The sequence below is a fragment of the Bombus pascuorum genome, chromosome 15, assembly GCF_905332965.1.
Source record: "Bombus pascuorum chromosome 15, iyBomPasc1.1, whole genome shotgun sequence".
Lineage (NCBI taxonomy): Eukaryota > Metazoa > Arthropoda > Insecta > Hymenoptera > Apidae > Bombus > Bombus pascuorum.
Window position 1 is genome coordinate 5,406,205 of NC_083502.1, and position 13,360 is coordinate 5,419,564.

General features: G+C 40.0%; 3 protein-coding genes across 4 annotated transcripts in view; all 3 read left to right on the forward strand.

Moving 5' to 3' along the window:
• Positions 1-13,360, forward strand: part of LOC132914510 (protein maelstrom) — a 348,506-nt gene that overhangs the window by 97,126 nt on the left and 238,020 nt on the right. The gene's annotated exons all lie outside the window — the stretch shown is intronic.
• The window catches only part of LOC132914508 (metabotropic glycine receptor-like), a 197,200-nt gene that overhangs the window by 26,607 nt on the left and 157,233 nt on the right, over positions 1-13,360 (forward strand). The window lies entirely within an intron of this gene.
• On the forward strand, positions 3,415-4,940 carry LOC132914808 (uncharacterized). Its single transcript, XM_060974217.1, has one exon. It carries the CDS (start codon positions 3,549-3,551, stop codon positions 4,938-4,940), a length of 1,392 nt encoding a protein of 463 aa, XP_060830200.1. The 5' UTR covers positions 3,415-3,548.

Below are 13,360 nucleotides of genomic sequence, written 5' to 3' on the forward strand. Positions count from 1 at the left end.
TATTCGGCGAAAGAACCATAGGAATATCGATGGTACATTAGGCTTGTCGGCCTTACGCTTTGAAGGTATAGCGCTTTGTGTCGCGAAGCCGTTGGAAAGTTCCGTGATCGAGTGCCGCTACAAATATAGCACGAAGTAGGAATTTTAAAATAAAATTGTAAAACCAGTCAATTTCACTGGTGTGGTAGTTGCAGTGTCAAAATTCTCCCAGAACGGATTTCGTTCAAAGTTGTAACTTAATACCTTAATATCTCAAGTGTAACTTAATACCATCCTTATCGCACGACTTTTTAGTATTACCAGGCGCATGGTAGTTCTGTTCTAAGAAATTCTGCTCTACGACTGGAATTCTGCACTTCTACCACATTTTTTTTTTTCGCGTGTTTGCGATAGAAATATCTTTGTTCCAGCACATTGTATCTTATCTTTATGTTCGTTTCTGCAGATCGTTTTATTTCACGACTGAGTCTACAAGTTATTTCTGGGTTGGCAACTAAGTGACTGCGGAGTTTGTCCATACAACCTAATGACAAAACCCGCAATCACTTAGTTGCCAAGCCAATATATCGTACGAAATACCAGGAACTCTGGATTTTCCAAAACATCGGATCGTTGCTGTTGTCGCGTAAAATAGAAAAGAAATTAAAAAAAAAAAAGAAACTATTTTTTTCTTGTTTGCAATACACTTCTGAGCTCTAGGCGTGACTGTTCAAGAATGACTTGGGCGATTTTAGGGGGAGTATTTAAATTCTTTTATCCGTGGGAGTGGGAAAAGGCTTCGATCGTATATTTCTGAGAACGGATAGAGTGACCGGATGTTACCCCGATGGTCACTCGTGCCAAGGCGGTTGGAATTGGACGATCCCCTTATTTCTTTTGGGATAATAAGGGTGTTTGTTGTTGAATACAACTGTAATCTACAGTTATATAATATATATATATATTTCCACCAGATTACAATACTTATAGCGTAGAAAGAAATTATTTAACGTCGTCGTGTCGGAAAGTACAATGATTGACCCGAGGGTTGATAGAGTTGGCGTGTTGAATGCCGAGACTTGATTGCCCGAGGATTGATAGAACAGTAGACTTGACTACCCGATGAGTGATAGAACAGTAGACTTGACAAGTCTCCTGGGGATGTGGCTCATGGGTGTCCTTGTTCTTGGGAAAAACCAGCTATTTCGCTGGGCACATCTGCTTTCTCCGTAATTAGCAAGAGCGTGCAACAAACCCAAGTGTATTTTCGTCCAGTCGCGGGGAGACGCGATCGCGTTGTAGCGCGTCAACGGGAGTCGTAGACTTGACTACCCGATGAGTGATAGAACAGTAGACTTAACTGTCCGAGGAGTGTAAGAACAGTAACAGACCAGTCTCTTACTATTTAGGAGGAAAGCTCGGTGTGGGTGTACCCCTTTCGAACTAAGAACGCGGATTCGTTGTTCACGCTTTTCGGTAGAAAGGCGAGGCTAACGATCCGCGATGTCCATTGGTTATAGCCAATGTTAATAAATAAAATACGAGGAGAAAGTCTCCTGCGTATGTGGCTCATGGGTGTCCTTGTTCCTGGGAAAAACCAGCTATTTCGCTGGGCACATCTGCTTTCTGCGTAATTAGCAAGAGCGTGCAACAAACCCAAGGAACGTTCAAAGAACCATCCATAAACCGAAAATACTTATACGAATAGAAGTTAAGCTAAAAAGATTCGGTTTATGGTGGTTCCTTGGGTTTATTGCGGGTCAATGTAACGAGGGGTAGGACTTGGCGTCCAGACCGAGAGGGACGTCGCACGGACCATCTCGCACGACGTAACAGACACTGTCCACGTGCAGCTTCCTTTGTTCCCGCTCTGCATCCACTTGGTTTGAACAAGTTTGTAGAAGTTTGGTATACCGATCGATTAGAAATTGAAATTTCAGTTGCATTTAAATTGGATCGTTCGATAAATTCTAACGAAAAGATAGCCGCGGTGAAATGGTGATTTATTCAATGGGTGGGAAAGAAAAATAGCCGAGTATTCGTTTTATATTCAGAGGTGGCCATTTGTTTCCATAGTGTGCCATAACATTTTTCTCCGGCTTGGAAAACTTCGCGTTGCTACGCATTTTCCGCTGCATTAGGTATCGACGCGTTACTCGTTCGCCAATACGTCTACACGTTACATAATAAATTGTTATATTGTGCAATAAACCATCCGATATGTCATAACGAATAAATGTTGTCGTTTAATCATTATCGTCTGGCTAACATTCTATCGCTTGAAAATTCAATTGAGCATTACGATACTCTTTCTTTTATATCCGACACAATATAACGAGATACTTACGTGCAGAATGAGACACCCTTTATCGATCGAATAACGAAACAATATGAAAAATAATAATATACGTAATGAGGACGTAGAATAAAATACGACACGGCTGTTTCCAACGTTATGGAAGATCAGTTGTTTATTAGAATAATATGTTCGATATAATCGCAACGATTTAAAAATAATAATTAATTTCAATCCGAGTCTCTTTCTCACCTTTTTAACTCGTTTTAGCAAAAGCGTAACAAACAGTTATGATGGTTTTGAACGATTTATTCGAAATAATTAAATTATTAAAAATATATAGAACCGAGTTGTTGGTCAAATTCTCGTACGATTTTTAATTACTTTAACAGCTGACATTTTTAAGAGAATTAAAAATTCAGAAACTCGAAGAACACGTAAACTTTCTTAAGTTTCTAATAGTTAGCAACGTTAAGAGTTGATCATTTTCATCGTACCGGTAATTCTATCTATACTTGTATTATGATTATTGCGATATGCTGCGAGTGTATAAAAGAAAAACGAAGAACGCCGTCGAGTTGCTCGTTAACGATTACCCTGTTTTACACCGATCCGTGCCACGTATCCGAAGAAAACACAGATGCAATTTGATTCTAACGAAATCATCCAGGTGAGACATGCGCGTTGTAATCGCGTCGTAGCACAGGGGTTGGTTCGTTTCAACCCTCAGTCTGGCGCCGCGTGCGAGCGCGAGTGGATCTTGGCGCTCCCTCGCTCGAAAACGCTGTCATCCTCTCGGTTCGGCGTCGCTCGAAGCGATGACTCACGACACAACCGATATTTACTGTTCAAATTCCGATGACCCAACTTGAAACAACCCCCAAACGTTACTAAACTCTCTGAAATTCGATTTCAATTATTCCCTATAATTTCACTTGGAAAAGAAGATGAACATTTTCAGCGAGAAACCGTGGTCCCTGTTCCAAGAAACTCGAAAGTCTCTTAGAACAGTGCCGAAATCGTGGCTGCGCAGTGCAAATCGTCGATCATCGGATGGTCGATCGTGACTCGGTGAATCTATTGCGAGAAACATGCGACAGACAAACGTGGCAGTTAATTTCGGATCGGTAGAAGCCTAGTGGAACGTAGTGGTGCGAACACGTGACGGAAATGACGGTAGCCGCGTTGCAATCCCGGCTCCTGTCCGGATGACGTGACTGGGCCGGGACCTGTACAGCTCGTTGCCCTTGATGGCCGTGAATTCTCATCTAAGATGAGTATCCTATGCCGCTGGTACGCGCTCGTCCTGCTCACGTGCACGCTTTGGACTGGGCTGGCCGGCTACGCTGACCAAGAGGCTCAGATCGAGAGGCCCAAGGAGCTGCTGCGGCACCAGCAGAATCATCGACCTTCCTTCATCGAACGAAAGCTGGTCGACAAACTAGAGATGCACGAAAGCGTGACGGAGCCTTCGATGGAGCTAGAAGATCAGGAGGACACGCTACCAGACGAGGATGACGATCAGCAGGAGCCTGAGGATCGGTTGGTCTCCTTTAGATCTAAATTGGAAACTAACATAGAAAGACCAGCCACTCAAATCAGACACAGTAGATCCAGAAGTCATTTCGTGAGACAGGTGAAGCTAGATGATACCGAGTCCTCGTACGTGTTTAGTGGATCCAGTAGAAGAGCCGAGCAGATGGACAATGAATCTCAAAGCGAGGATATTTCTATTTCAGACCGGTCTAGGAGCAAAAGTGAAAGCTCTAACACGATCTCAGGCCAGGATCTGAGATCGTCGGGCGCGATCGACGAACGATCTACGGTAGAGTTGGACAAGCTGCTCACCAGACTATCGGAAGCTGGGTCTGACAAAAGAAAGGAAGGGAAAGTGCGCCATAGAAACGATTCTTTATACAAGTGGAAGAAAACGTTCAACAGAAACAAGTTTAAAATCTTTAAAATCTTTAACAGAACTGCCGCCAATGGGACCGAAAGCTATGGAAACATCGTGCATGGAATATCGTTTGGTGACAGGAAAGACCTGGACGACGAGGATATCGTTCTATCAGGCGATGTTTACGACTTTGGCATGATCGGAGACAGGAACAATTCGGAAAATGAAGATTATGAGGAATATGAGAAGAACGGAGACCAAGGGAAGTCGAGCAAGGAACCTGTCCACGTGGACATCGTCACGAGGTTCCTTCGTATCATCGAGAATCAGCACATTCTCGGTGAGAACTGCACCGCTGGGACAGATTTAAACCTGGGCGAGGGAATCGTGGACCAATATGCTCAGGAAAGGTTCAAATTGGAAGCTAACCTTGCGGTGAACAGGGCCAACATGCTGACCAGACTGTGGAAATACGCGCCAGACGTAATGCTCTCCTCGGAGTACCTGTTACACGCTAGCGTCTTGTCGATGGTCGAGTTTGACGAGGATATATTCGCCGCTGGGAATTGCTATGACAAGCTGCAGTATGGAGACCACTGGCTTTACTGTCCCTTTGCTCATCGACTTCAGGACCAAGATGGAATTCTGGTGAAGGACCTGGCGATCGAGTACAAGTATCTCAGCAACAGCAGCGAGTGGTTTTACATCGCCAGGAAGAACGCCGAACGCGTGATCGCCAATAGTGATCAGTTCAGTCGCGGTGAGTGACCTGAAATTCATTTGGTTTCTTAAGCCACATCAGATTTTTCTCTTTCTTTGCGATATTTGTCGAGGTTCTATATTATTATCAACTGTGGATGGTTTAAAACATTATCCGCAACTTTGTTCAGTAGATGAAGAGTAGAAGTCTAAGAATAGTCGACTGTCTTTCTTACTGTGCCTCTTACTCTGCTTGGCTAGCAATTTTTAAAAAACACTTGGATAGAAAACGAAGAGTATCGTAAAATAGGACAAAATTCATTTTTCTGATGAAGTTACTTAGACATATTTTTTACTAACTATAGTGAAATATTATTAGGTACGTGTAATTACATTTTATTGGACAAGAATTACCATACATATATGGTAATGACATGGTTGTTCGTGGTGAAGCTTCAAAGAAAATTTGCTTCCTTGCTCGATGCTTCTGCGAGATCACATCACTGAGGCTTTGCCGATCAAAGGTAAAAGGCAACTAAAAGTTCCTAAAATCTAAAATTTCTTGGAAGCTTTGGTCTATGACGGTCACTCTACGAAGAATGCCGATTCTATGGCAGACACAGAGCAGTCAATTTCCCTTGGTACACAACACAGTATCAATAGAACGTTTAAATAAAACCACTCATCCAGGTACCTGTTGTCTTCTCCTCCTAGTTTGAAAAGCCAAACAAGAAATCCCAGTTGTGTTGAAGTTTTACGTTTCCTTGCAGTTCTCAGTATTCATTATACCATAGAACAGGAAGCCTTTGCTGCCTGTTAATTGGACCAGTTTTTAGATGTTAGTATTTGATTTAGAATTTCATGTTTGGATATCTGCAGGAATTTTGTGAACTATAATAGCTCCTTATCTGACTGAGATTTTGCTATAATATAAATAATATTAGTAACACCAATTATTAGAAATGGTTTTCTGTAGTAACGCTAAATCAGTTGATTTATTGTAAGACAGAAGAATCTGAGGTTTTCTAGAAGTCTACTTTTCTTCGTTGTTGGATAGATATGCTTCCAAATCACGATCCATTAATGTGACACTATAATACATCGCACAGGAAATATATGGTGTGAGCGTGATATAGCTATGGTTCGTGACAGGAAAGACTGCAGAAGGTGGTGAAACAACATGAGACAATGGATGACAGACTTCTAGATAACCAATAACGGAAACACACGTGTTCTACCTTTAACATCGTGTTAGGGAAAGGTACTTTATTACGCCATAAATCAACTAGACATCTGTCCAAACGCGAACAGTAAATGAATCCAAATATTGGGTTGACAACTAAGTGATTGCGGATTTTGTCATTACAACCTGATGACAAAATCCGCAATCACTTAATTGCCAACCCAATAGATAGGTAGGTGGTACTGGATCCAAATTATGGTATGACATAATGTTCGTGTTATAGTATAGCATAGGATTCGAATTATGGCATAGTGGAAAGTCCAAGTTATGATACAGCTTGGAGCTTAAATTACAGTCTAATATAGGGCTCAGATAACAGATGAAATGTAGCCAAGCGTGGAGTTCAAACATTCAGAACATTTCTTTGCTATTGTAAATATTTTCAAATGGATCAATTTCGTTAAAAAATATAGAAACTTTGTCGAATGGCAGAACTGTAAATTAAACATTGGGATGGTTGTCGTAACAGTGACAGAGACATCTGACGGAACTTATCGCCCAGTTTTTTCGTTCTCTACAACTTAATTTCGCACCTAGGGAAACCATTGCCTGTCGCGGATATTGGAAACGTCGATTCGCCGGAACGAAGCAAAGAGTTTTGACCCAGATTTTAATGGAAGGCCGGTCCTCAGATTACTTCCGCTTCCCGTATGGACTACTTCATTGTCTGTCGAAATTGAATGATCGAACGGCGAAGAGGGAAAGAAATATACGCGATGGAGATTCCTTTTTGCTGGATGGTCTTTCCACTACGATTTCCGGCCCTCGTGGAAAATCTGATCGCCTCCTCGAGCAGGCACAAAGTTTCCTGAATTCCTTCTAACTTCGTTTTTACGACTGTTACCCTCGGTTTATCCACCTTAGATCACGAAGAACGATCTTTAGCAATTTTTTGTTTCCACAATCTATGCAATCGAAGACGCTGTAACATCTTTTGAAATTTAGAGGTTAGGTTACGCGTAATCTCGGATTCTAGATAACTTCATTGCTATGATCGTTGGTGTCGGTTCCTCTGTCTAAGATTGTACAGAATTGTTCGCTTTTCTATTTTTATCATTTACGCAATCAAAAATTCTGCTGTGTTCTTTCAAATTTTGGTAATCACGTTAATTAGCAGATTGTATGCCAGATTGTATGTGTTCGAGAATGTGCGAGCATTTTTTTAATTACCTCTGACTTATAATAAATCGATCCAATCATATTCGAGGACTTCACTATGGTATAGTATGATGTACGAATTTACTAACATTATTCGTGTTTAAACTATTATTAACAACCTTATTAATAATAAATATTATTAATAATTAACAAAATGAAGTAAAGTCATATATATTAAATATGTATACCAATACTTATTAATATATATTTACCAAATTAAATTACATTTACTAAATTTAAAAAAGAGATTGAGAACCTTCAAAGATGAAAATATAACCTATCCGATATAATGTGTCATTCCAGACGCAGGAAAGATGAGAAGCGTTCACGACCGGTGTTGAAATCAAGGCGTGAAACTTGTTATGTAGCCCGTCGCAACGTTGTAGTCATTATATCGGCCCGATGAATTAACGGTTAAATGTTTAATTGCACCGTCTGCTGGCGTGCTAATTGCACGCGTATCGTTGCCGTATTAGCCGCAACTTTTCCACTTTCTCGGCTTAATAATCGGTTTTTCGCATCGCGTGCACATATAACGTCGTTGAAATTGCCGGATATACAGCTTGGGTCTCGTTGACTCACACTAAGACATTTATCGTAAAGGAAACTATATATTAATAACTATATATTATTCAAAATATAATTTATAATTGTTGAGAAGCTTCACAACAATATAGTGTTCGTTACACGTATAAGCAATGTTCATATTTAGACGAACATGTGAAAAAATAATATAATATAAAATTGAAATTGAAATATAACATGAAAGTGATATTGAGGAAAATGATGGAAGCAGTATATGGGGAAATAATAATATTTGTTTCGATTGACCGTTTGTATAATTTAGTTGGAGCATTCTTTTGTTACAGAAAGTACATAATAATATACAACATTGCGTTATTTATTGATTATCACGATCAATTTACCAACAATTCCCTGAAACATCAAAAAATGTAAATAAATTGCTGAAAATCAGTATACTTATATATAGCTAAATTAAAATTGTTCTGCCTGGAAATACCATGCAAATGCTTTTCAGGTCAAGCATCACTCACCAAGGTTTATGGACAGCTTCCTTCTCAAATAGAATTCAAATTCATAAGACTATCGTTCATTTTATAAAACTCTCGGATTTCTGCGAGTGCTAGAATATCTATGCGGTAAAGCTGCTCTAGTATTAAGCCGGGGACCCGTTCGAGAACTAAGCTAACCTATATTATGGCACATTAGCTTCAAAAATATTTACTTCCATGCATATACGTGGAACAGTTTTCACTGAAAGTGAAGCTGTACTAGTGGAAATGGTAGCCTATAAATATATCGCAGCAAATATTTTCAAACCTACCACAGCACAGCACAACATAACCTAACTTTCCGATAGAACCCAGCTTTCATGTCGTATTACCAGACAATGAGCAAAAGCTACACTGAACTATACTAAGATTTAGCTTCTAGCGCGGACGATTCCCTAAAAATATATTGCAGTAAATATTTTTAAACCTACCACAGCATAGCACAACATAACCTAACTCCCCGATAAATCCCCAGCTTTCATGTCGTATCACCAGGCAATTAGCAAAAGCTAAGTCGAGCTATACTAGGATCTGGCTTCTAGCGCGGATGATTCCCTAGAAATATATTGCAGCAAATATTTTTAAACCTATCATAGCATAGCACAAGATAACCTAACTTTCCGATAAATCCCCAGCTTTCGTGTCGTACCATCAGACAATTAGCAAACGCTAAGTTGAGCTATACTAGGATCTAGTTTTTAGCGCAGACAGTTGCCTAGAAATATATGGCAGTAAATATTTTTAAGCTTACCACAGCATGGCACAACATAGCCTAGCTTCCCGCTAGATCTCCAGCTTTCGTCGTATAATCCTTTGGTCACAAGTATCTGACACGAACAACGGCGTCCATCTTGTGGTTAGTTTGCGGTCAACTAGCGGTCACTTCTTCTAAAATCGTTCCTGACTGCTGTGGACGTGTCCTGTCTTCTGGCTTTCAAGTAGTTCCGTGGACAGTGTCCTCCATCCACGTGGATCAATAGTTGGGAAATAATCTGTTATCCTAAGGACTTCCTGGGGTACACTCTACGGTGATGAAATTGGAAGTTGGAAAAACTTTCACATTTGGGGAGAACAATCCTGTCACGGGGAAGATTGCTGGGATAATACCTAACGATAAAGGAAATCGAGTTTTGCAGAGGAGGAGGGCACACAGGGATAAAAAAACGATATGAGGATATAAAAAAAGAAAATTGTAGTTATAAGGAGAACGATGCAAGGATTTAGAAGGAAAAGAATTACACTGATAAAGGGAACAAACGTATATAATAGTAAAATCAGAAACGTTGTAACGATAAGAGAAATGATGTAAAGACTTCAGAAAGGAATTTTAACTCTCTGACAATAAAAAAAAAAAAAAAGTAAATGGCGATACATAGAAACACGTGTAAAAGAAGTGAGCAAAAAGGAGAGCCGAAAAAGAATTTCAGTGATGAGAAGAATTTGCAACAAGTAATACTCGGCAACAAAGAGGTTAACGCACGCATACACCCAAAAGGAGTAATTCAAGAAATACAGGGAACCATTGCGACACCCTATAGATAAAAAAGAGTCGTGCACATTATAGAACATAACCTTCATCATGTGATCGTTAAAAATAATCTAGATTTGCATTGTCGAAGAACAAGTCGTTGACCAGTGTCTGACCAATAATCTCGATAATTTCCTTGAAATACTCACGACTTAGTATACTTAGTATACTTAGACTTTAATACATTATATCGCATTTGATTGACTTTATCAATCTTTCAAATAGGAAAAAGTTAACTAGATTGTAATTTATAGTATTGATATGTTGGTAGTACTTGACATCTGGATGATAGCTGTTAACGACTAAACTCGAGTTAATTCTAGGGAAATTTTTATCCGAAGAGATTTTTACACCTGTTTACATCAAAATCGATTTTACTCTCCCTTCAACGAAATTGCTTACGATTTACTGCTGGACGTATATTCAACGTTTCCGTGGCGTGCTAGCTGCAATTTCGAGATTCGTACTTAACATATTGTAACCGAACGGCCTCGTTTCCCGGAAAACTGGTAATGGCCGTGGAATGAAAAGCGAGTCGTTATACCAAGGAAATGGAATACATTTGTAACACAGGCTCGCACTCTGGATCGTATTTCCTCCATCTGTCAGAAATTCCTCGAGTATCCAAATTTCTGTCATTCTTTTAAAGAATTCTCCTCTTACAGCCGTTTTAGGTTACGTTTTATTAAGACGGATTGTCTTTCATAAATTTTTGAAGTTTTCAAACGTGCTGTTTTAAGGTATCTTTGACTTAAGCCTAGTTTATATAGAGTTTGCCTTGGGAATTACTGGCATATTTAAACCTATATCGATTTCGTGAGTCAAATTCTTTTTAGGTTATATTTTATTACGACAGACTGTCGTTCATCTATTTGGCAAAAATTCAGGAATATATATGTGTATATATATAAGTTATAACATTTCTTTAAGCAGTTTTTCATTCAAAGTTCTAGCACAATAAATTATATTTTCCTTAATCCAAACTAAATCCAATTCGATTTAAGTTAAATTGCATTTGAATCCATTATGATTTCACTTATTTTTCTCTATTCTCTTCGTGGTATCAGAGTATTTCTCTTACAATAATCGATAACGATATTAAAAGTTATGCTTAAATTCACTGCTATTTGCCCTAGTATTCTCTTTTCTCTTTCCTTTTACGTAACTAAGCCTGTACGGTTTCCAAACCCTTAAACGCCAGTGCACTAAAGATCTTCACGTAACCTAACCTACCAACTTCAAGAAGTCATTATCGGAAGCGATACACGGTGTTCAGGTTTCCGATGTGCCAAATATAATTTTAGCATCGCTGAAATTTCCAATCTTTGAGAAAGATCCATGTTTGCAGTTTAACAATACCATAAGAACGTTTTCGGTCTAAGGGTTAACTTCAACAAAGAACCGAATCTAACCTCAAGGAATCATCGGACAAGTAAGACGACACGATGTACGTGACAGAGAACGCGTTAAGCTGGATTCTTCTGAACAATTCCAGCAAGAACGTTATCCTTTTGCGTCGTCACGCAAAGCAAACGGAAAGAGCCGGGTCAGGTAAACAGCGGTTTGCTCGTTTGCCGAACGCCCTCTGCTTCTTGTTTTCTCTCTTGTCCCCATACGGTGCAGTATTCGACTTACGGCCTCGAGGAGAGCCAGACATGCTTTCTGTTCTTTCTCTCTATCGCCATTGTTGGACGTTTCGCCGTTGTACACGGCAGAACGAATTCCTGTTTGTTGCCTGGTGTTTGTCGAAACGACGACGTTTGCCGAACTCGAACTCGTTTCATCATGGAGTCTCGCTGTGGAGCTGCTTTCTGCAACTTCAGATTGATGTTGCGTGCAAGCAAGTTCCGTTCAACGAGAAACCTTCTCGCAGAAGAAGCTTTCCCCATATGGAAATTCGATTGAACGTCAGGAGAACGGCTCCTTTCCAAGTTTCGGTCAACGGGATTAGATCTTTTTGCACGTCTTGTGGGATGGGAGGTACCGGAAATTCTGGAGGATTTCGCAGGGAATTTAAGGCCTTGACGAGGTTATATATCGCAACAACCGAATAACAGTGCTTATAGAAACGAAGGCGAAACATTCTGTGAATTTCTTGCAATACCGTGACAAAGAGATTTTCATTTTTCGCCAGAGTGGAGCGACTAGTAGGATCGGATTAAGTTTCACGGATCACGACTATAGTTGGACTTAGCAACGAAACGGTTAATTACCGTCGTTATCATCGACCCGCATCGTCGATACGGTATCGCGTATCACAGTCAGTACGAAACGACTGCCACTTGCGTTCCAACAGTCTCGTGTCCTCGTCAAATGTCCAAATTTCTCCTCGTGTCGTTGAATCATTTCCCGCGATGCAGTGGTGCACCAAAGTATTCCGATGTTTATCAGAGAATCTTGCTACGAATATATTAGGCGCGTTATAGGAAAGCTTTTGAGATTTCGTTGCCAGCGTAACGAGATACGATCGTTGTGATTACGCTTGAAGTTTGCCAAACGAGAGCCCAGCTTGTTCTCCGCTACGAAATTCTCAAACGTCTCGTTTAACCGACGCTGTCGAACGCATCGATTAAGCGTTTTGGAGGAGCGCGTCGCGAAATATACGTCTCGCGTTACATCGCCCTTGAAATCGTTCAGATTCTACCGAAACATCTGTCAACATCGTGAAAACAAAACAAGCGAGACATTGCAGGTTTCTTTTTTTCTTTTTATTTTGGTTTTTTTACAATTTGTCCTTATGGACATTTGGTAAAGTGTTATGTCTTATTGGTGAAAAAAAATAAAATAAAAATAAAGACATTTGGTAAAGTGTTATGTCTTATTGGTGAAAAAAAATAAAATAAAAATAAATATAGCATGTGGGTGGCTACCCCCAGCGGGGTGCCAGCTTCGTTTTTTCTAAGTTATATCTTTTATGAGGTCTATTGGGTGTTACCTTTTTAGTCTTCTTGCGATGTTTGTTGTGTTGCACGTTTCAGCTGCCAGCTGGTTCGGGTGTGTTTCTATTCTTACTCTGTATCTTGTTGCGAATCTGGTAATCTCTTCCTTGACCGTTGGTATTCCCAGGTCTTTCCGTATGTCCTCGTTTCTAACGTACCACGGGGTGACATTGCAGGTGACGAAGTTACAACAGTTTGGTGAACTGTCCATCTAAAAATGTTCTAAAAACGTCCGAATAATTTCGCGAGTAGATCTATGCTACTGTCACGTAAAATAAAAAAGAAATTTAAGAAAAAAGGAACTTTATTTCTTTTCTTCTTTGCAATACACTTCCGAGCTCTAGGCGTGACTGTTCAAGACTAACTTGGATGATTTCAGGGGGAGTATTTAAATTCTTTTATTCGTGGGAGTGGGGAAAGGCTTCGATCGTATATTTCTGAGAACGGATAGAGTGACCGGATGTTATCCCGATGGTCACTCGTGTTAAGACGCTTGGAATTTCGCTATCTTATCGCTTTGTTTAGTCGGATTTCATCTCTGACACTAC